This window comes from Athalia rosae, chromosome 7 (assembly GCF_917208135.1).
Source record: "Athalia rosae chromosome 7, iyAthRosa1.1, whole genome shotgun sequence".
NCBI classification, from domain to species: Eukaryota; Metazoa; Arthropoda; class Insecta; order Hymenoptera; family Athaliidae; genus Athalia; species Athalia rosae.
Window position 1 is genome coordinate 15797835 of NC_064032.1, and position 14931 is coordinate 15812765.

The window sequence follows — 14931 nt, forward strand, 5'->3', positions numbered from 1 at the left end:
ATTCAATAAGCGCGGTATGGGCACGCCTAGATTTTCCTGAAGAAAAATTTTTTTTCGACGAACTTATGATATGGAGTTATTGAAGGAGATTGCCAGACCGAAAAATTATGACAAGGAAGAGCTCGCAACCGTGATGTACGGCTAAAACATAGCGTATACTCTTACCTGAGCTTGTAGGTCTTCTTCGGGTTTACTTCGACTGCTATACGGTGGTACTCAATTGGTGGATAGAAACATAGTTGAAATAAAAATATACTCATCATTCACTTGCATGTGTTATACTTCTAGATCGATCGTCCCATCGAGGATAATTTATATGTGTACGTTCAGCGTGTATCAAGTTTCGTTTTTAACGATACCACGAGAACGGAGAAACCGGTCGAGTGTCGTCTGTAGGCACAGGAAGCGTTACTTTTGCTCTTGTTCTTGTTCTTAGTCAGTCACTTCTTCGATTATTTTACACACGTTCGTGTAGAGTGCAATTTCACTCCATTAGAGAATGGATAGGGAGCGGATATCACTTCTTTACAAACAAGCCAAATCTGGTTTGTCTGCATTTTTCGCTACCCTCTGTATCATAGACATCTTTGGCGTATTTCCCATCATCGCTTTGCCCAGAGCCATCATACAATGCGGTGAGCCATGAAAATCTTTTATATTCCTTGCAAGTAAAGTCGGATTTCAAATCTAAGACAGTAAATTTTTTTCAGGATGGTTGGGCATACCGTTGGTTGTGCTAGTATTCAGTCTGCAGATATATACCGCAGGACTCCTCGGCAAGGCCTGGATCATTGCAACGACTTTGGACCCGCAGATAGCGCGGAAAAATCGGTAATGTCCTTGCCTCAACTACTTATGATTATTACTAGGATCAATCAAATCTTTCTCCTTAGATACCCATTGGCTGCGGTGACTGAATTGACTCTGGGTCCTTTGGCTCGTAACTGTGTTACCGTGTTGCTGAACCTGACGGTCTTTGGCGGTGGGATACCCAGCCTTTTAGTTGGTAAAAGAAAATTCAACAATCAGAAAACTGCTGCACCTATAGTTGAATGTAAAATAATTATCGGCCTAATTTTTTCAGCATCCCAAAATCTACAGCTGTTTGGGCTTAAGGTCTCTGACGAAGAATTTAACCTTTCGTTTTGCTACTGGCTCCTCATTGTAGGAATCTTGCTGTGTCCAATTATGTGGCTTGGAAGTCCCCGCGACATGAAGTGAGCACTCATTATTACCCACCAGAAGTTAGAAAAAACTAAACTCAGATTTGTAATATTTCTGTATAGGTGGTTGGCGATGTGCTCTGCTGGAGTTGTCCTCCTCACTGCAGTTTTGACCTGGTGGTGCATTGCTGCAGATGGAATAATCACTCGTGCAAAGCCTGTTCCTTTCTGGCCACCTTGGGAGCGATTTATTTCCGGGTCAGTTTTAGTTTATAATAATCCATAACAACCAGTTCATCATCTGTTTTTTATGTTTCCTTTGCGTTATATTAATTTCCTTCACAGTTATGCGATTCTTGCATTCCAATTCGACGTACATCCAACCCTAATGACCATTCAAGTTGACATGCAAAACCCAAAGGAAGTGAACAAGGCAGTAATCACCTCATTCATTTGTAAGTCCAGCGACATGAACTCAACGTACCATATTTCTGAACTATGAAAGATACCTAATCTGGATGTTTCTATCGCTTGAAATCATGAACAATTTCTAGTCACCGGAACTTTGTTTGCTGTTTCCACGGGCCTAGCAGCATGGAAATATGGTGATAATACAACAGCGAATGTCCTACAACTTGTACCTGGAGGGTATGTCACTCGAGCCGCTATCCTATTCGCCGCTCTGCAACTATGTTTATCCAGTGCCGTTGGACACTCCGCACTTTTTCAACATATAGAGGACAAACTCCGTGTGCAGAGATGTACGTTGAAGAATGTGGGTATTACTATAGGTATTGATTCGATAACGTTAATTTATAGCATTCGGTTGGAAGCGTTGCGTGACAAGGTCAGCTCTAGTTTTTCTTGCTGTGGCCCTTGGAGAGTCGGTTCCACGTTTCGACATTGTGATGGCCCTGATCGGAGGCTCCCTGACGGGTCCACTAGTCTTCATTTTGCCACCTCTGATGTATTCAAGAGTAAAGAAGCTTCAGGCGGCTGCTCTGCGCAACAGGACGCCTAACGTTCTTCCAGCTTCTGAAAAACGAGGAGCCGCAGGCTCAACTAAACACGCGATCACCGACCCCAGGGTTCACTCGCAATCGATTCATTATGGATTCATGGTCGATTATAAGTCTGATTTGACCAGTCGTCATTCTTACGTTTATTATGAAAATGGGGATTACAGTGATCAAACGGATGAAGAGGTAGAAGATGCTGAGCATTTTGAGCCACAGCTAGTTCATCTTGATGTAAGTAAACCTGCTATGAGACATCCAAAAGGTAATAGTTCAACACGTACTCTCGATCATGGTGTTTTTTTTGATCAGAATGGATTCCATACTTTTAGCGACTGGTTAGGTTATACCGTGGTAACGTTGGGTGTGATGTTAACCATATTAGCGACGTACATAAATATAAAGAACACAATCAGGTTCGTAGAGTTCACACCACCATGTATAGTGAACGTCTCTGCAGCTGCCAAAGGCCTAGATTTTCACTGAGGATAATGGGTATGAGTTACTTATGTCTTTTAAATCATTTTCATGGAAAACGACGAGCCCATAAGCATATCACGTTTGACAGTATCTATACAGTAATAGTAATCAAGGCAATGATGGTTTGTCAATGTATAACAATTTCTCCGTTGTATCAGATATCACAAAATAATGATAATCGTCAGAGAATCTTTCATCACATAAAATTTATTTCTCCATTACAACACATCTCTGTTAAACAGAATACATTTCGGACATTGTGCATTTTGCTTGTGCAAATGAGTCTCATTTTCCGCAGAATAGCGATGTCAACATATTGTTATATATCTAGTACAGATTGCTGCATCGATGTTATTTAGTCTATTTTTCTTGTAACCATAATGAAAAATTTACTCACTTATTTCAATTTCATAAGCAGCTTGTACGATCATGAAATTCATGATTTGTGACTGACTTTAATTTCTAGAGGCTCATGGTTATGGTGAAGATGCTCCCTTGTCTAGTTATATGTATTGAAATAAATTAAAAAACTCTTCCATCACACATCCTGCTCGTGAAATAGATTCCTAACTTTAGCCATGCCGTAATACGTCATTATTAATCAGAGTAATCATAAGGTATTTATAATTGATTTTTATTTTCTGTACATCTACATAAATAGCATTCCAGTCTTCCACTATGAATTTCGCCAAGTAAAGCTTCAACTGGAATCATTAATTTCATTCAATTGAAAATTGCTACACAATTTTGTTTGGCTTTTTTAGTTTTTTGGTCATTAAAATACTCGTACTATAATAAGTAGAACAGCTCTGAACTGAGTGACGAAAATTTTCATGGTTCAAAAGACCGTCCATACACCTTCTGGTTATTCAATCTCATCAGAGTGAATAACAATATCTGACGAGAAAGTTAATGTGCTAATAAATGAAATCATATCCATATTATGTCTGACATAAGAAACTTGAAACAAATTGTCAATTCGTCTGCTCTGAACCATCATCATTAGTAACACTCAGTTCAGCTAAATAATAAATAAAGAGAGCGAAAATTGTTTATATACATATACATATATATTTAATTTTTCATTTGTCTTAAAAGATAGACGTAAATATAACACCAAATGAATGATTTACAAAAAATATTAAGAACTAATTTTTTTACAATTAAATTGAAGCAATAATTTGATCATTAATGTGTATCTTCATATAATATCATGCTATTCAATAACTATATATAGACAAGCCTTCAAGCACACTGTGGTAAAAAATGTATAAACTGTGAATTGAACTCTTTCAACTTTGTAATTAATGTTGCTGTTAAGCGAGTTACTATTCAAGCTCAAAGCTTCATAGGTAATCTAAAAAGTTTCTCTTCAGTGCAGATGAAAGTATTATATATGTGTAGGTATGTATGTGTATTTAGAAACTAACCAGGTATGTCATTTCATTATTATTATTAATATTGTTATGATTATGATTGTTATTGATTTATGATATATTTGGCTTTCTCGAATTTATCAGGACATTTTATTGCACGAAAAACTTTTTATACCATAATCGGTACACTAGACAGAGAAAAAAAACCTCGCTAAAAATGATTTTCATAAGTTATATCAATAAATTACAATCTGAGTTTGAAACTCGGAGGAATGTATTATTTTATTAGCAATGGTCAACTGGTAAACCTTTTGATAAAATTTAGAAAGTCAATGACTACAAAAGGATTGTTTCATAGTATATACATACATACCTCCATTCCACCAAAAATTTGATCGAAACCATAAATTAATCGAAAATACTGGCCCAATGGAGCGAATATAGCATTAACATTCTTTTTATCAATAGAATAATTCATAATAATGATTTCACTTCTTTTTCGATTTAGGGCTTGTCGATTGAAATACGCTCGAAGCTGACATCAAATTTTCAATATATTGTCCAAGGACTTGATTTTCGCTTCGCAATTTTAAATTCTCTTCCTTAACGCTGTCTACTCTTTGCGATAGATCTGAAAAAACAGGTAGCAAAAATCTTAATTCTAATATCGCATGGATCATAGGTCATATTTATCCTTGTGATTTACTAATGCTTTTGTATTTCAGGCATTGAACTAATACGGAACTGAGTTGTTACTCAATGGTGATTTATTATTCAAATTTACGAACCATCTAGAGTATTCTGCAACTCCAAAACCTGTGCGATCAATCTGGCTTTTTCTTCTTGTTCATCAGGGCTTATGTCGGGATCCAGGCCTAAGCGATAGTTATGGAATGATAAAGCTGGCAGAGTAAAAAACTTGAATATAAAATACAAGAGGCTATCTGTAAGGTAATGGAGGGCCTTGAATTTTAGGATATCTTATTTATGGCGCTGATTGAATGGATTCAATTTGCTGGAATTAGGGAACGAGTGGATAATTCTAATATTTATATTTTCAAATCGATATTGGTAGGAAGGGACGGGATCCTATCGAGTTTCTAGTGGAGCCCTGAATTGCACTTCTAAGAACTTAGAATCGACGACTCACTATTGGGACTGCTGCTGCCATTGGTAAATGTTGAGGGTATGGAATCCATGCTACGGCCGTGTACAAGTACATCAGATAGGTGAGACATGTTGTCAGGTAATTCTTCCTCAGGAATGATGACTAAAATTCATCCAGAAATCATTCAGTGAGATCTAATTGATCAAGGGGGAAAAACGCGGAGTTGATATTTGAAAGTGGGTCAATTGTTTGCCATACCCTGGGGGTCATCATCTGCCAATGGTATGCTGTTCATGTCATCCTGCAGTTTAGCACCAGAAATCATTGATGTCGACATTCCGGTATCGTCAGATTGTAATACGAAATGAAAAATGAGGTACAGGATGAGCTTTCCGGTAATACGTCAAATCCGCTCACAAAGTTGTCAATTTCTTGACCCGTATTTATCGATTATACTTGGTGTAAAACTTGAACGACAACCAAACCGCGTTGACTTATATCATTGATCGTAATCACCAAGATCGAACGTAATTAAATTACTAACAACATATACGCTGCCTATTTCCCCCAAGGTATCATTAATTAAATATGAAGTTCACGTCCAATCGACTCGGCACGTCAAACTTGAAAGTTCACCATTTCAGACAGAAAATTGGCCACAGCCAGACGCGATGCGAACTAGTGCAGATCTTATGAGTCATGGAAATGAAACCATTCTTCTTTTGATACATGGAAACAAGTGAGAAGGCAGATAATCGACGGCATCGCCACTCGGCGGCAAAACACCACAAACAACAGCAAATAACGTCTGTTTTTTAAACAGTGCCGCCATCACTAAAACTTTATCTTTACAACAAATCCGCAATTTAATTCACTCGAGGAACAAAAGAAGAATTACCTCACTCGATCACCGATTCACGTTTACGATTTTCTTTATGGTTTTTAATTTCTTGTACTTCAAATTCGAAACAAAATTCGAATGATATTCCGAGAAGAACATCGCTACCGTTTGTATTGGTAACAATGCCTGCGTTGAGTGGTAGTGGAAATTAGTGAAGGTGAAAAATTGATGAGCTGCAATCGAGTACCTGCAGTGCGTGTTGTGTTGCGGATGTGTTTTGGCTTTTTGATTTTAAACTCAGAAGAGCACGAAGATATGATGTCGTATGAAGAAAGTTGTGAGGATATTGATAGGTGATAACACAATAGCGTGGTGAAAATCGATTGTGAAGTGATCAATTTTTTGGGAAATAGATGAGGAAGTAATTGTCGTCATAATTGTCGCTCTAGTTTAGCAGTATAATGGCAGATTTCGACGCTATTTATGAAGAGGAAGAAGAACATGAGCAGATCTTTGAAGAACATTACGTTACTCTCGTGCCGGATCCCATCGTTATTCGAGGGGCTGGTAACATGACTGTGTAAGGGCAGAATTCTAACCCTCTATTCTTGTCAATCTTTTATCACTTGTTAATGAATCTCACGCTTGAGCGTTTTTTTTTTTTACGGTCCATGAACTTTCCTAATATGGATTGGACCTGACCTCCAACTAGAAACAAAGGATACGTCCTTGTTTTATACGCATGAATCAATCCAGATGCCAGAATGCTGGTCTTGTAACGACGAAAAATCTTGTTTCAAAAAACGTGTACACTGTACCATATAAATGAATAACTATTTATCCGCTGTTGATTGTTTACATTGTTAGATTCTAATTCTGATTCTTTTGTTATCAACTACGATGACAGTCTTATTGTTGGTTTTACAAATCATCACCAGATCTTATACCACGCATGACTTATATATTTATTATTCAACCTCCATTCAAGTTTTACATGCAAAGTATTTTTTTTCTCATCTCATAGGTTAAACTAATGCAAACTTAATGCCAAATTAGTTATTCAAATTTTGCCTTTTATAGAATCATAAAGTAGTTACAAAGATCAATCTTCACAGCAAAATTTGATTACAAACTGTAATTAAAAAGACAAAGGGCTTCAAGTGTCTAATGTGCTTTTGATGTCTAACAAATAAATTGTTCTGCTAATGGAAACCCTAATTGTCTGCAGGTTTGGATTAAGCAATAGATTCGAAGCAGAATTTCCAAACGGACTCGTATCTCGCGTTGCTCCGGAGGAATTTAAGGCAACTGTAATGAGAGTAAACAGTGTACTAAAGAAAACATTACCGGTTAATGTCAAGTGGCTATTTTGCGGCTGCGTTTGTTGCTGTTGTACTTTGGGGTGTTCGTTATGGCCTGTTGTTTGCCTTAGTAAAAGGGTAAGAAAGCTCATCGGATATTGGATACTGCAAATAATCAGTGCTACTATGGTATTATAATTCATGGATCAATATTTTACAGACTCAGCATTCTCTGAATAAATTATTGGAATGGGAGAATAGCAGACTATATCATAAATTGGGATTGCATTGGCGACTGACCAAACAAAGATGCGATAGTTCGTCGATGATGGAATATGTGAGTTGATAATGTTGATGTCTTCCGACCGACAGGTTTTTCTACCTAGGAAAATACCATTTATAAAGTCGGAATTGCCAATTTTCAGGTTCTCTTGGTTGAATTTGTACCCAAGATACAGATATACAGGCCTGACTAAAAAAGTGTGATCAGACGATTAATCTCTCAACAAGAATGAAAAAAAAATGAGTGGGTCATACTATTATATGTAGAAAGGTTAGTCATGCAGAATTAAGTTTTTGGAAAAATCTAGTAGGATTTAAATCTACCTGGCTGAGCGTTATGTGATACAATTATCACATGCAAGATGCATATTTTTGTAAATACAAAGATAGATGTAAACACAGTACAAGAGCGTATAGAAATTGTAATTAGCTAGTGATTTATAATTCGTTAAGTAGGTGAACATCCAAGATAAATAAGTGAAAATCATTACTATAGGTAGTGTCGTGCAAGTTGAACTGAATCCAGATCGGATATCTCAAAATGTATGGTGATGAGTCTTATCAAATGTTGAAGTTTATACTATCTTATTCACCACAATTAGGAGATATTCGTCAGACCGTAGATATATTGAACTATATATCTATGGTCAGATCTAACGAAAAAACCAAAAAAAAAAGTAGAGAAGTATTAGGGATCGAAGCATTTGATCAGTGATGAATTTCATTCGGTACAACGAACACGCCATAAGGGTGAATAACATTTTCAAGGTGTCTGATGGAGTTTTTGAAAATTATATATTGTTTTTATTCAAAGATGTTGTCTCGTAGGCTGATTTATTCACGGTTCAAAGTAACGTGGGTAATTAGATGATCGTTTTCACTGTTTGAAATTTTTATTTCATGATTTATAACATGAAACATTAGAATAGTTTCCTTATGAAAATTTTACAAATTACACATGCACGTGTAGGCATTTATAACAATATCTGAATAATCGGGTAAGTAGTCTTTGTTCCCCCAGCCCGAGTCGAGGCTCTGCGTAAGAGTAACAATAATCATAACATTAATCATAATCGTAATACTAATAACAACAACAACAACAAAAACAACAATAATAATAATTTAATATCGAATTTAAATTTCGTGAGTAATTCGAAGCTTTACCTTTGTTGCCTTTGCATATGAAATTAATTATTACATTAGGTAGAACATGCGTTAATTATGTGTGTAATAACAATTTTTGGAGCATCATCACACAATCATAAACTTTTATAACCAACCGCGGACTTTCATTGCCTACTACCGGCTAGTCAATCAGTTATTTAATCAGCTATACATCTATTCCACTAATTAATCAACGTGTCATTTCGATCATCGCATATCAGCGTCGATATTTGCGATTGAATATTTTGGCAAAAATAATATGAAAGTCATTCGTTGCACCATGTCCATTTAGATTTTTAACTCGCCACAGAATTGTTGCCGGAAAGTTTTTGTGTATAAAAACATTCATTGGCCAGTACATAAGAATCAAAATATTTAATAAATTTCCATAACATTTATTATATAGACATGAAGCTTTTTATGTTCAACGTGGAAATGATAACTTGAACTAAGAATGGAATAAAATATGGGCCTTTCAGGTTCATCCTTTGCGTAATACCTGTAAATAATTATTCACATATTTTTGATAGCTGTCATGTAAAAAAGTAATAAGAACAAATATCAGATAAATGAAAAACCAGTTACCCACCTTTAAGCTGGAAATTACCACTTGCCATTAAAATAAATTTCTTTACAGCACCAGCGTACATGTAAATACCTAGAAAGCCTATTTATTTCTGTCTGTTGGATGTATTTGACGGGTTGTGGTAGGTAAACGTCAAAGAATAAAAAAAATTAAACAACACGAATTAATTGGATAGCCGTGTACTGAAAATATTAATGTGAATCGAACCGAATTATTAATAGTCAAAAACTAGCGCACGTTTTTTACCTATACTGTAAATTTTTGTTCTGTAAATAGTATAAAAGTGCTGCGATATAAATAAGTGTAGGGAAAGACAGAATATTAGTCATAATATCTATCTTCAGTAATCATAATATTTGGAAGGCTGTCGCAGAATATTGATTGGCTGCAACTGAAAAAGAAAATTATGACGAATATATTAAACTGTTAGCATATCACCGATCCGCTTACAAGCACATGTCAGGCCTTTTATCCTGGCAGAAAATTTTAAAGAAGAATAAAAAATCTTCAACGACAATCGCCGATCACCTTCTTTGACCTTATTTCAATGTCCCATTTCTAAGTTAGATCGCTGTACAAACGAAAAGTTTGAAATTTAATTGGTGAAAAGAATAATAATGCTCAAGTGGTATAGTGTATTTGTTATTTTCACGTCGGTATATAAATGTACATTGAGGCAGGAAGATATCACATCATGAATTGTTTGACATGTGCTATTAGATTAATGTTATACTTAAATTACACAGTGAATTGAATAATGTACCTTCGATTGCTCCGACATTTTTTGTCGTTACTATTTTGACCGTCCCATTTCTTTCATTGATTCAAACTCCCAACAGCGCGTGTTTGATATGGTCATGCATCAGTTACTGGTACAGAATGAATGCGATTGAAAATTTTCATTCGCCACGATGATCTCAATTCTACCCACCGATTATTTTATTAGTTAGAATATCAGATTTATAGTGAATTGGATTCATTCGATACGTCGCGTTTAACCGCATTACAGTTCTACCTAGTGTATGAAAATATTATCATTAAAATTAGTTTCTTCTATTTTAGAAAGATTAGGCGTATTAAAAAATTTCAAAAACTATTCAATATTATTCAAATAAAATAACTGTACAATTAAATATTACAATTCAAATATAATTAGAGTTGTATGGCTAGGTGACAACTTTATAAGTTCACAAAGTTATGTACAAAAAAAAAAATATATATATTTTTTTCTAACGATTACCAACTGATCCGTCGGTATTACAATTAGTAAAGAATTTTTTTTTCTCATTTTTTAGAACTAAAATTAAATTAAACTAAAACCTCATAAATTACAATTTTGTTATAATCATCAGAAAATAATTACCTATCGTTATACAATAATTAGCAAGATAACTAGCCTAATAAGGTTTGCATGTGATGTAGTTTTTTTTAGAGGAAATACACAAGTCGTTACTAATTATAATTACAAAAGAAAGTAAAAATTAACTTTGTGAAGTGATGAAAGTAAACAGAATATGGTTTGAAGATAAGAAAATGGATTTGGAGAAAAATGAATGAAACGTCTTACCAGCTACGACTTTCTGAATTTTCACTTTTTAAATACTTTTTTTTCTTGGAGTATTAGATTTAGAAATACTTTTTACTCCCTGTAGCGTAGTTGTATCATTTCAGCTCAAATTGGCATGCTTTACTGAGAGATTCAAAATTCGTTGAAAAAAGAAAGAAAATATCAACCAAAATAATTCATGTGCCATTACTGCTAGTCTTCGGCGCGTATTCAGGATTAAAAGGATTTGATTCGAGGCGAGTTATGTTCGTTCGTTCGATCAGCGCAACGTAGTATGCACCGAATCAACCTCAATCTATTTATTATTCTCGAATTTAGTAACATAAGTATTTTAGGTTTGTTGATTTATCGTGTTATGAACTAATTAAAGCTTTTACGTTAGATAAACTATAAAACGGTAACAAACAATTGAATAGTTTTCCAAGAGATCATTAAAAAATATTAGTATTTTTTTCTCCTTGACAAAATCATGATTTAATTGATCACAATTTGGGAATGTCGAGAAATATTGCATTTTTCAGTTTCACCCCTAGACTGCCCTTCGCTAATTAATGTCAACAGGATTAAAAATTACCGCTTTTTTAATGATGAGGATTAATTTCTATCGAAAAACAAAATTCTATGATTCTGGAAAACTGTCCGATTGTTACCCTATTTCGATACTAAAGACATGTTTAGCGACTTCAACCCGCGAAATCGAATTAAGTGCACCTTTTCACTCTCTAAATATTTTTTGAAGAAGAATGGGAATGTCTGGCTTGATTTTAATACCCTCAAAAAAACATAATATTTCTTAACGCCGAACATTAGAAAATGATGTTTACATCAAGCAATGAGATATAATTTCAAATAATAATATTGTGAGGATGTTATGAATTGATTAATGATCATTATCGTGACAGCATAGAAGGCACTCTGTCCACATAATTTGTAGGAAATTGTCCCTTTCTTCCATCACATTCTCCGTACAACCAGTCATCCGATAACTTGGAAAAAACCTTTATTTTTGCACCTTCCTGTAAAATTTCAACATTGTCTGTGACTATCTCAAATCAAAGTTCAGAAGCATGTCATTCTTGTAAAATTTAAAAGGATTCTTTTTTTTTTACACGCTTTTAGAGTTTTCGTCCCTCTGCACTAGATCATCCCTCAGACAATACCAGTTGGTGATTATAATGCAATACAACTTTAATCCAATGTACGTCAGGTTTAGTATCGATTATTGATCTATGCTCTCTCATATCTGACAGGCTCGTCCAGAAGCGAAAAACAATCCTAAATCATGTCTTATCTGTATTAGATGACATTATGTTTCCGTTTACTGATAAAACAAGCCTTCTGGCATTCGATTTAATTTGTAACAAACACGTATATCCTATTTGACTAATCTCATAGAATTCAGCCAGTGATTTACCATAAATTATTGAATTTTTTTTAACAGGGCTTTCAAAATTTTCATGGACTCATTCAGGATCTTTGAGATATTATTTATAATAAAATTGCTTTATAAAACTCACGCGAAATGATAAATCCTCCCACGTTTCTCCGTTAAAGGTGTATAAAGCGTTGACCACATTTGTAGATAGACCGGGCAGAGGCACTTTTACATCGATAAAATTGGCTGGAAATATTCCTTGGCGTGTACCGACTCGTCCCTCCAACCAATCTTCATTGATGGCTTTTAATAAGACCACAAAGTCACCTTCTTTTAAAGAAAGATCATTGGGCTGCGACGCTGAGAAATCATAGAGCGCTATTCCATATGACTCTTGGAAAGAATCCTTAAAAATCAGAAAATTATACATGAGAGATATTCATAAATAGACTGTTCGTGCCAAAACTGAAAACTGGCAAAGCAGTATTATAAATAACTGAAAAGATTACACTCACTCCAACTGCCCCATTCGCTTCTGCCAAATATTGTGGAGGTGGTGCGGGAGGTGGTATCGATGGCATTGGCGGAGAAGGTTCATCCGTAACTTCATTGTTCCAAGCATCGTTGACATTCAACGTTACGGGCTCACTATAAGGCACTGCGGTTCGTTTCACCGGCACAGGTTTAACATTAAATTGTGTTACAATTGGTGCCAAACTAGATTGCATGAGCTTAGGTGCTGGTGGCTTGGCTGGTTTTGCTCTGATAATTGTCGGCATTATAGTCCCAGTATTAGAATTTGCAGGACTAATAGGTACTTGGGATTCTGTGAGGTAGTGATTATTGAAGGCATAGAAATCAGAATTCCCTACAGTTTTTCCGGATTTTTTAACACTTGGCGTAGGCTGAGGGGAAAAAGGGTCTTGGATGGAACAGAGGTTCCAAGGGTCGTTAGGTGGCAGTTGTTGACTAGATAAGCCACCAAAAAAGTCGAAATCGTCCTCAAAGCCACTTTCTGTTTGCGAGGTATTACCACTGCTTGTGAATACGGAGCGGTTCGAGTTTCCGTCACTCCCAAAACTGTCTACACTGACTCCGTCGCTACTCGATCGAGTTGTGAACGTCGGGGAACCTGGTGGACTCAGATCTATTAGAGAAATTTTTCCACTAGCTGCAGATGATGATTCTAATGCTATACTTCCTGAATTACGATTTGTATAAGAAGCTGATGCCACCTGCTTGTTCGCTTTGCGACCAAATATGTTTGTTATCAACTCTGTCGGTCTTGCCTGAAATGTTAAATATATTACATTCATACAGTGAGAACAACACAAATGAGTACCACATATGTCTTGGATGTAATTCATACCGTTTTCTTTGGCTTTTCATCTCTCTCATAACGATGTTGATGGTTTGTAAATTTTGGAGGTGGCGGACGAGGTGGCGGCTTTTTTTTCTGCGGAGGTTGTGTGCTGAATGATCCATTAAGGTATTGGCTACTCAAACAGAGTTAAATTTTCATAAGTAAAATTCATCTGTAGGCTTTCATATTGAAGTAAAATTAATTAGGAAAAACCGGGTTTTTTCTAAAGGAGATTGAAGATAAGCAATAGACTTCATTGCCATATGTCAAATTGGTTTTTTAAATGTTGAGATGTAATCATACCTGCTTCCCCACATCCCATTTGTGGAAGAAGCCAAATTACTAGCCGGAGGTCTAGGAGCTGCTCGTGTCGGAATTCTCATATCTGCATTAAGCAAAGAAAAATCGAATTTTAAATACAATCGTCTAGCAGGTGGTAGATTTTTCAAAATGCAGGTATTGAAAATTTGTCTGACGAGTAAACAAATTACATGCTGATACGCATGCTAGAAGAGACATTCTAGAAGAGAGAGGATTTAGCAGTACCGACAATTACAAATCATCGGTGGTTCGTTTTTGTTGTGAAACTTCACATTTCATGTACAGAACAGACATCTGATAATAACCCGATACTTGATGGTGGATAATTCTGAACCGCCCATTTGTAATCGTCAAGTAATGTCCGTTATCAATGGCCTTGAGGTACGTTGCACGGGCTGACACAAATTAAACCAAATAAACCAAGAGGAATGGAACCGTTCAACGGGTATTTACAACGAAGAAACTATCCCATTTTGCACCTTACTAACCTCATTGCTTGTGCATAAAAATTCGCAAGTCGTGATTGCAATGCCTAAGTAAATTCAATTAACCTGGCGATTGTTAATTTTCGATAATACCAGATTGTTGTTTAACAATAATAAAAAACGGGATGAATTTAAATCATCCAAGCTCTCACCTGATCTCACGTTGGCGGCCATTTCTCTTTTCTTTCATGCGTGATGCGACGAGATTGTGTGGTGTTGATGATGATGATGATGATGATCGTGTGTCATGTAAGGTAGTACGAATTCATGTATGTATACGGACGTCAAGCGAATCATAAACCAGGAACTAGGAAGCGCAAAACGTCAGCGAAAAAGCCATCTGGCTAACCTTGCATCCGTCGACACTGCGCTTTGTTGTCGCAACAAGCAACTTTATTTTAAATTTTGAACCGACGCAGTTCGTTGCGACCACGGTAGGATATGGGAAGAGTTGTCAAATGTTATTTTTAAACCTTTTTTTTCACTCGGATTTCACGTCAACT

General features: G+C 35.8%; 4 protein-coding genes across 13 annotated transcripts; 2 read left to right on the forward strand and 2 right to left on the reverse strand.

Annotated features, from left to right (window-relative positions):
- Window positions 1-204: 204 nt before the first annotated feature.
- LOC105683245 (amino acid transporter AVT1B) lies at window positions 205-4010 on the forward strand. Of its 5 annotated transcripts, none has more exons than XM_048658182.1 (9): window positions 205-635; window positions 711-831; window positions 894-1006; window positions 1085-1217; window positions 1266-1421; window positions 1509-1618; window positions 1718-1924; window positions 1983-2413; window positions 2492-2802. In XM_048658182.1, exons 1-9 carry the CDS (start codon window positions 500-502, stop codon window positions 2663-2665), a joined length of 1581 nt encoding a protein of 526 aa, XP_048514139.1. In that variant the 5' UTR covers window positions 205-499; the 3' UTR covers window positions 2666-2802. The 5 variants fall into 5 exon arrangements, with proteins under 5 accessions (XP_048514139.1, XP_048514138.1, XP_012251127.2 ...); XM_048658179.1 differs by having other exon boundaries at window positions 223-635; window positions 2512-4010; XM_048658180.1 differs by having other exon boundaries at window positions 225-635; window positions 1287-1421; window positions 2512-4010.
- Window positions 3708-5836, reverse strand: LOC105683251 (short coiled-coil protein B). 2 transcript variants are annotated; one of them, XM_012395716.4, is made up of 4 exons: window positions 5402-5836; window positions 5186-5305; window positions 4824-4937; window positions 3708-4666 (listed from the first exon to the last, which is right to left on the reverse strand). In XM_012395716.4, exons 1-4 carry the CDS (start codon window positions 5478-5480, stop codon window positions 4524-4526), a joined length of 456 nt encoding a protein of 151 aa, XP_012251139.1. In that variant the 5' UTR covers window positions 5481-5836; the 3' UTR covers window positions 3708-4523. The 2 variants fall into 2 exon arrangements, with proteins under 2 accessions (XP_012251139.1, XP_012251140.1); XM_012395717.4 differs by having other exon boundaries at window positions 4824-4910; window positions 5402-5829.
- Window positions 5837-6168: 332 nt separating this feature from the next.
- Window positions 6169-9834, forward strand: LOC105683250 (cysteine-rich hydrophobic domain-containing protein 2). The gene is made up of 4 exons (XM_012395715.3): window positions 6169-6564; window positions 7213-7423; window positions 7506-7622; window positions 7711-9834. The coding sequence occupies exons 1-4, from the start codon at window positions 6446-6448 to the stop codon at window positions 7759-7761; spliced, it is 498 nt and encodes a 165-aa protein (XP_012251138.1). The 5' UTR covers window positions 6169-6445; the 3' UTR covers window positions 7762-9834.
- A 104-nt stretch (window positions 9835-9938) lies between these two features.
- Window positions 9939-14722, reverse strand: LOC105683247 (SH3 domain-containing protein 19). 5 transcript variants are annotated; one of them, XR_007279331.1, is made up of 7 exons: window positions 14581-14722; window positions 13926-14007; window positions 13629-13755; window positions 12775-13548; window positions 12402-12665; window positions 11994-12159; window positions 11759-11900 (listed from the first exon to the last, which is right to left on the reverse strand). XR_007279331.1 is itself a non-coding variant. In XM_012395707.3 (6 exons), exons 1-6 carry the CDS (start codon window positions 14600-14602, stop codon window positions 11775-11777), a joined length of 1395 nt encoding a protein of 464 aa, XP_012251130.1. In that variant the 5' UTR covers window positions 14603-14722; the 3' UTR covers window positions 9939-11774. The 5 variants fall into 5 exon arrangements, 4 of the variants coding, with proteins under 4 accessions (XP_012251130.1, XP_012251131.1, XP_012251132.1 ...); XM_012395707.3 differs by lacking the exon at window positions 11994-12159 and having other exon boundaries at window positions 9939-11900; XM_012395708.3 differs by lacking the exons at window positions 11994-12159; window positions 14581-14722 and adding an exon at window positions 14432-14486 and having other exon boundaries at window positions 9939-11900.
- Between the last annotated feature and the right edge of the window lie 209 nt (window positions 14723-14931).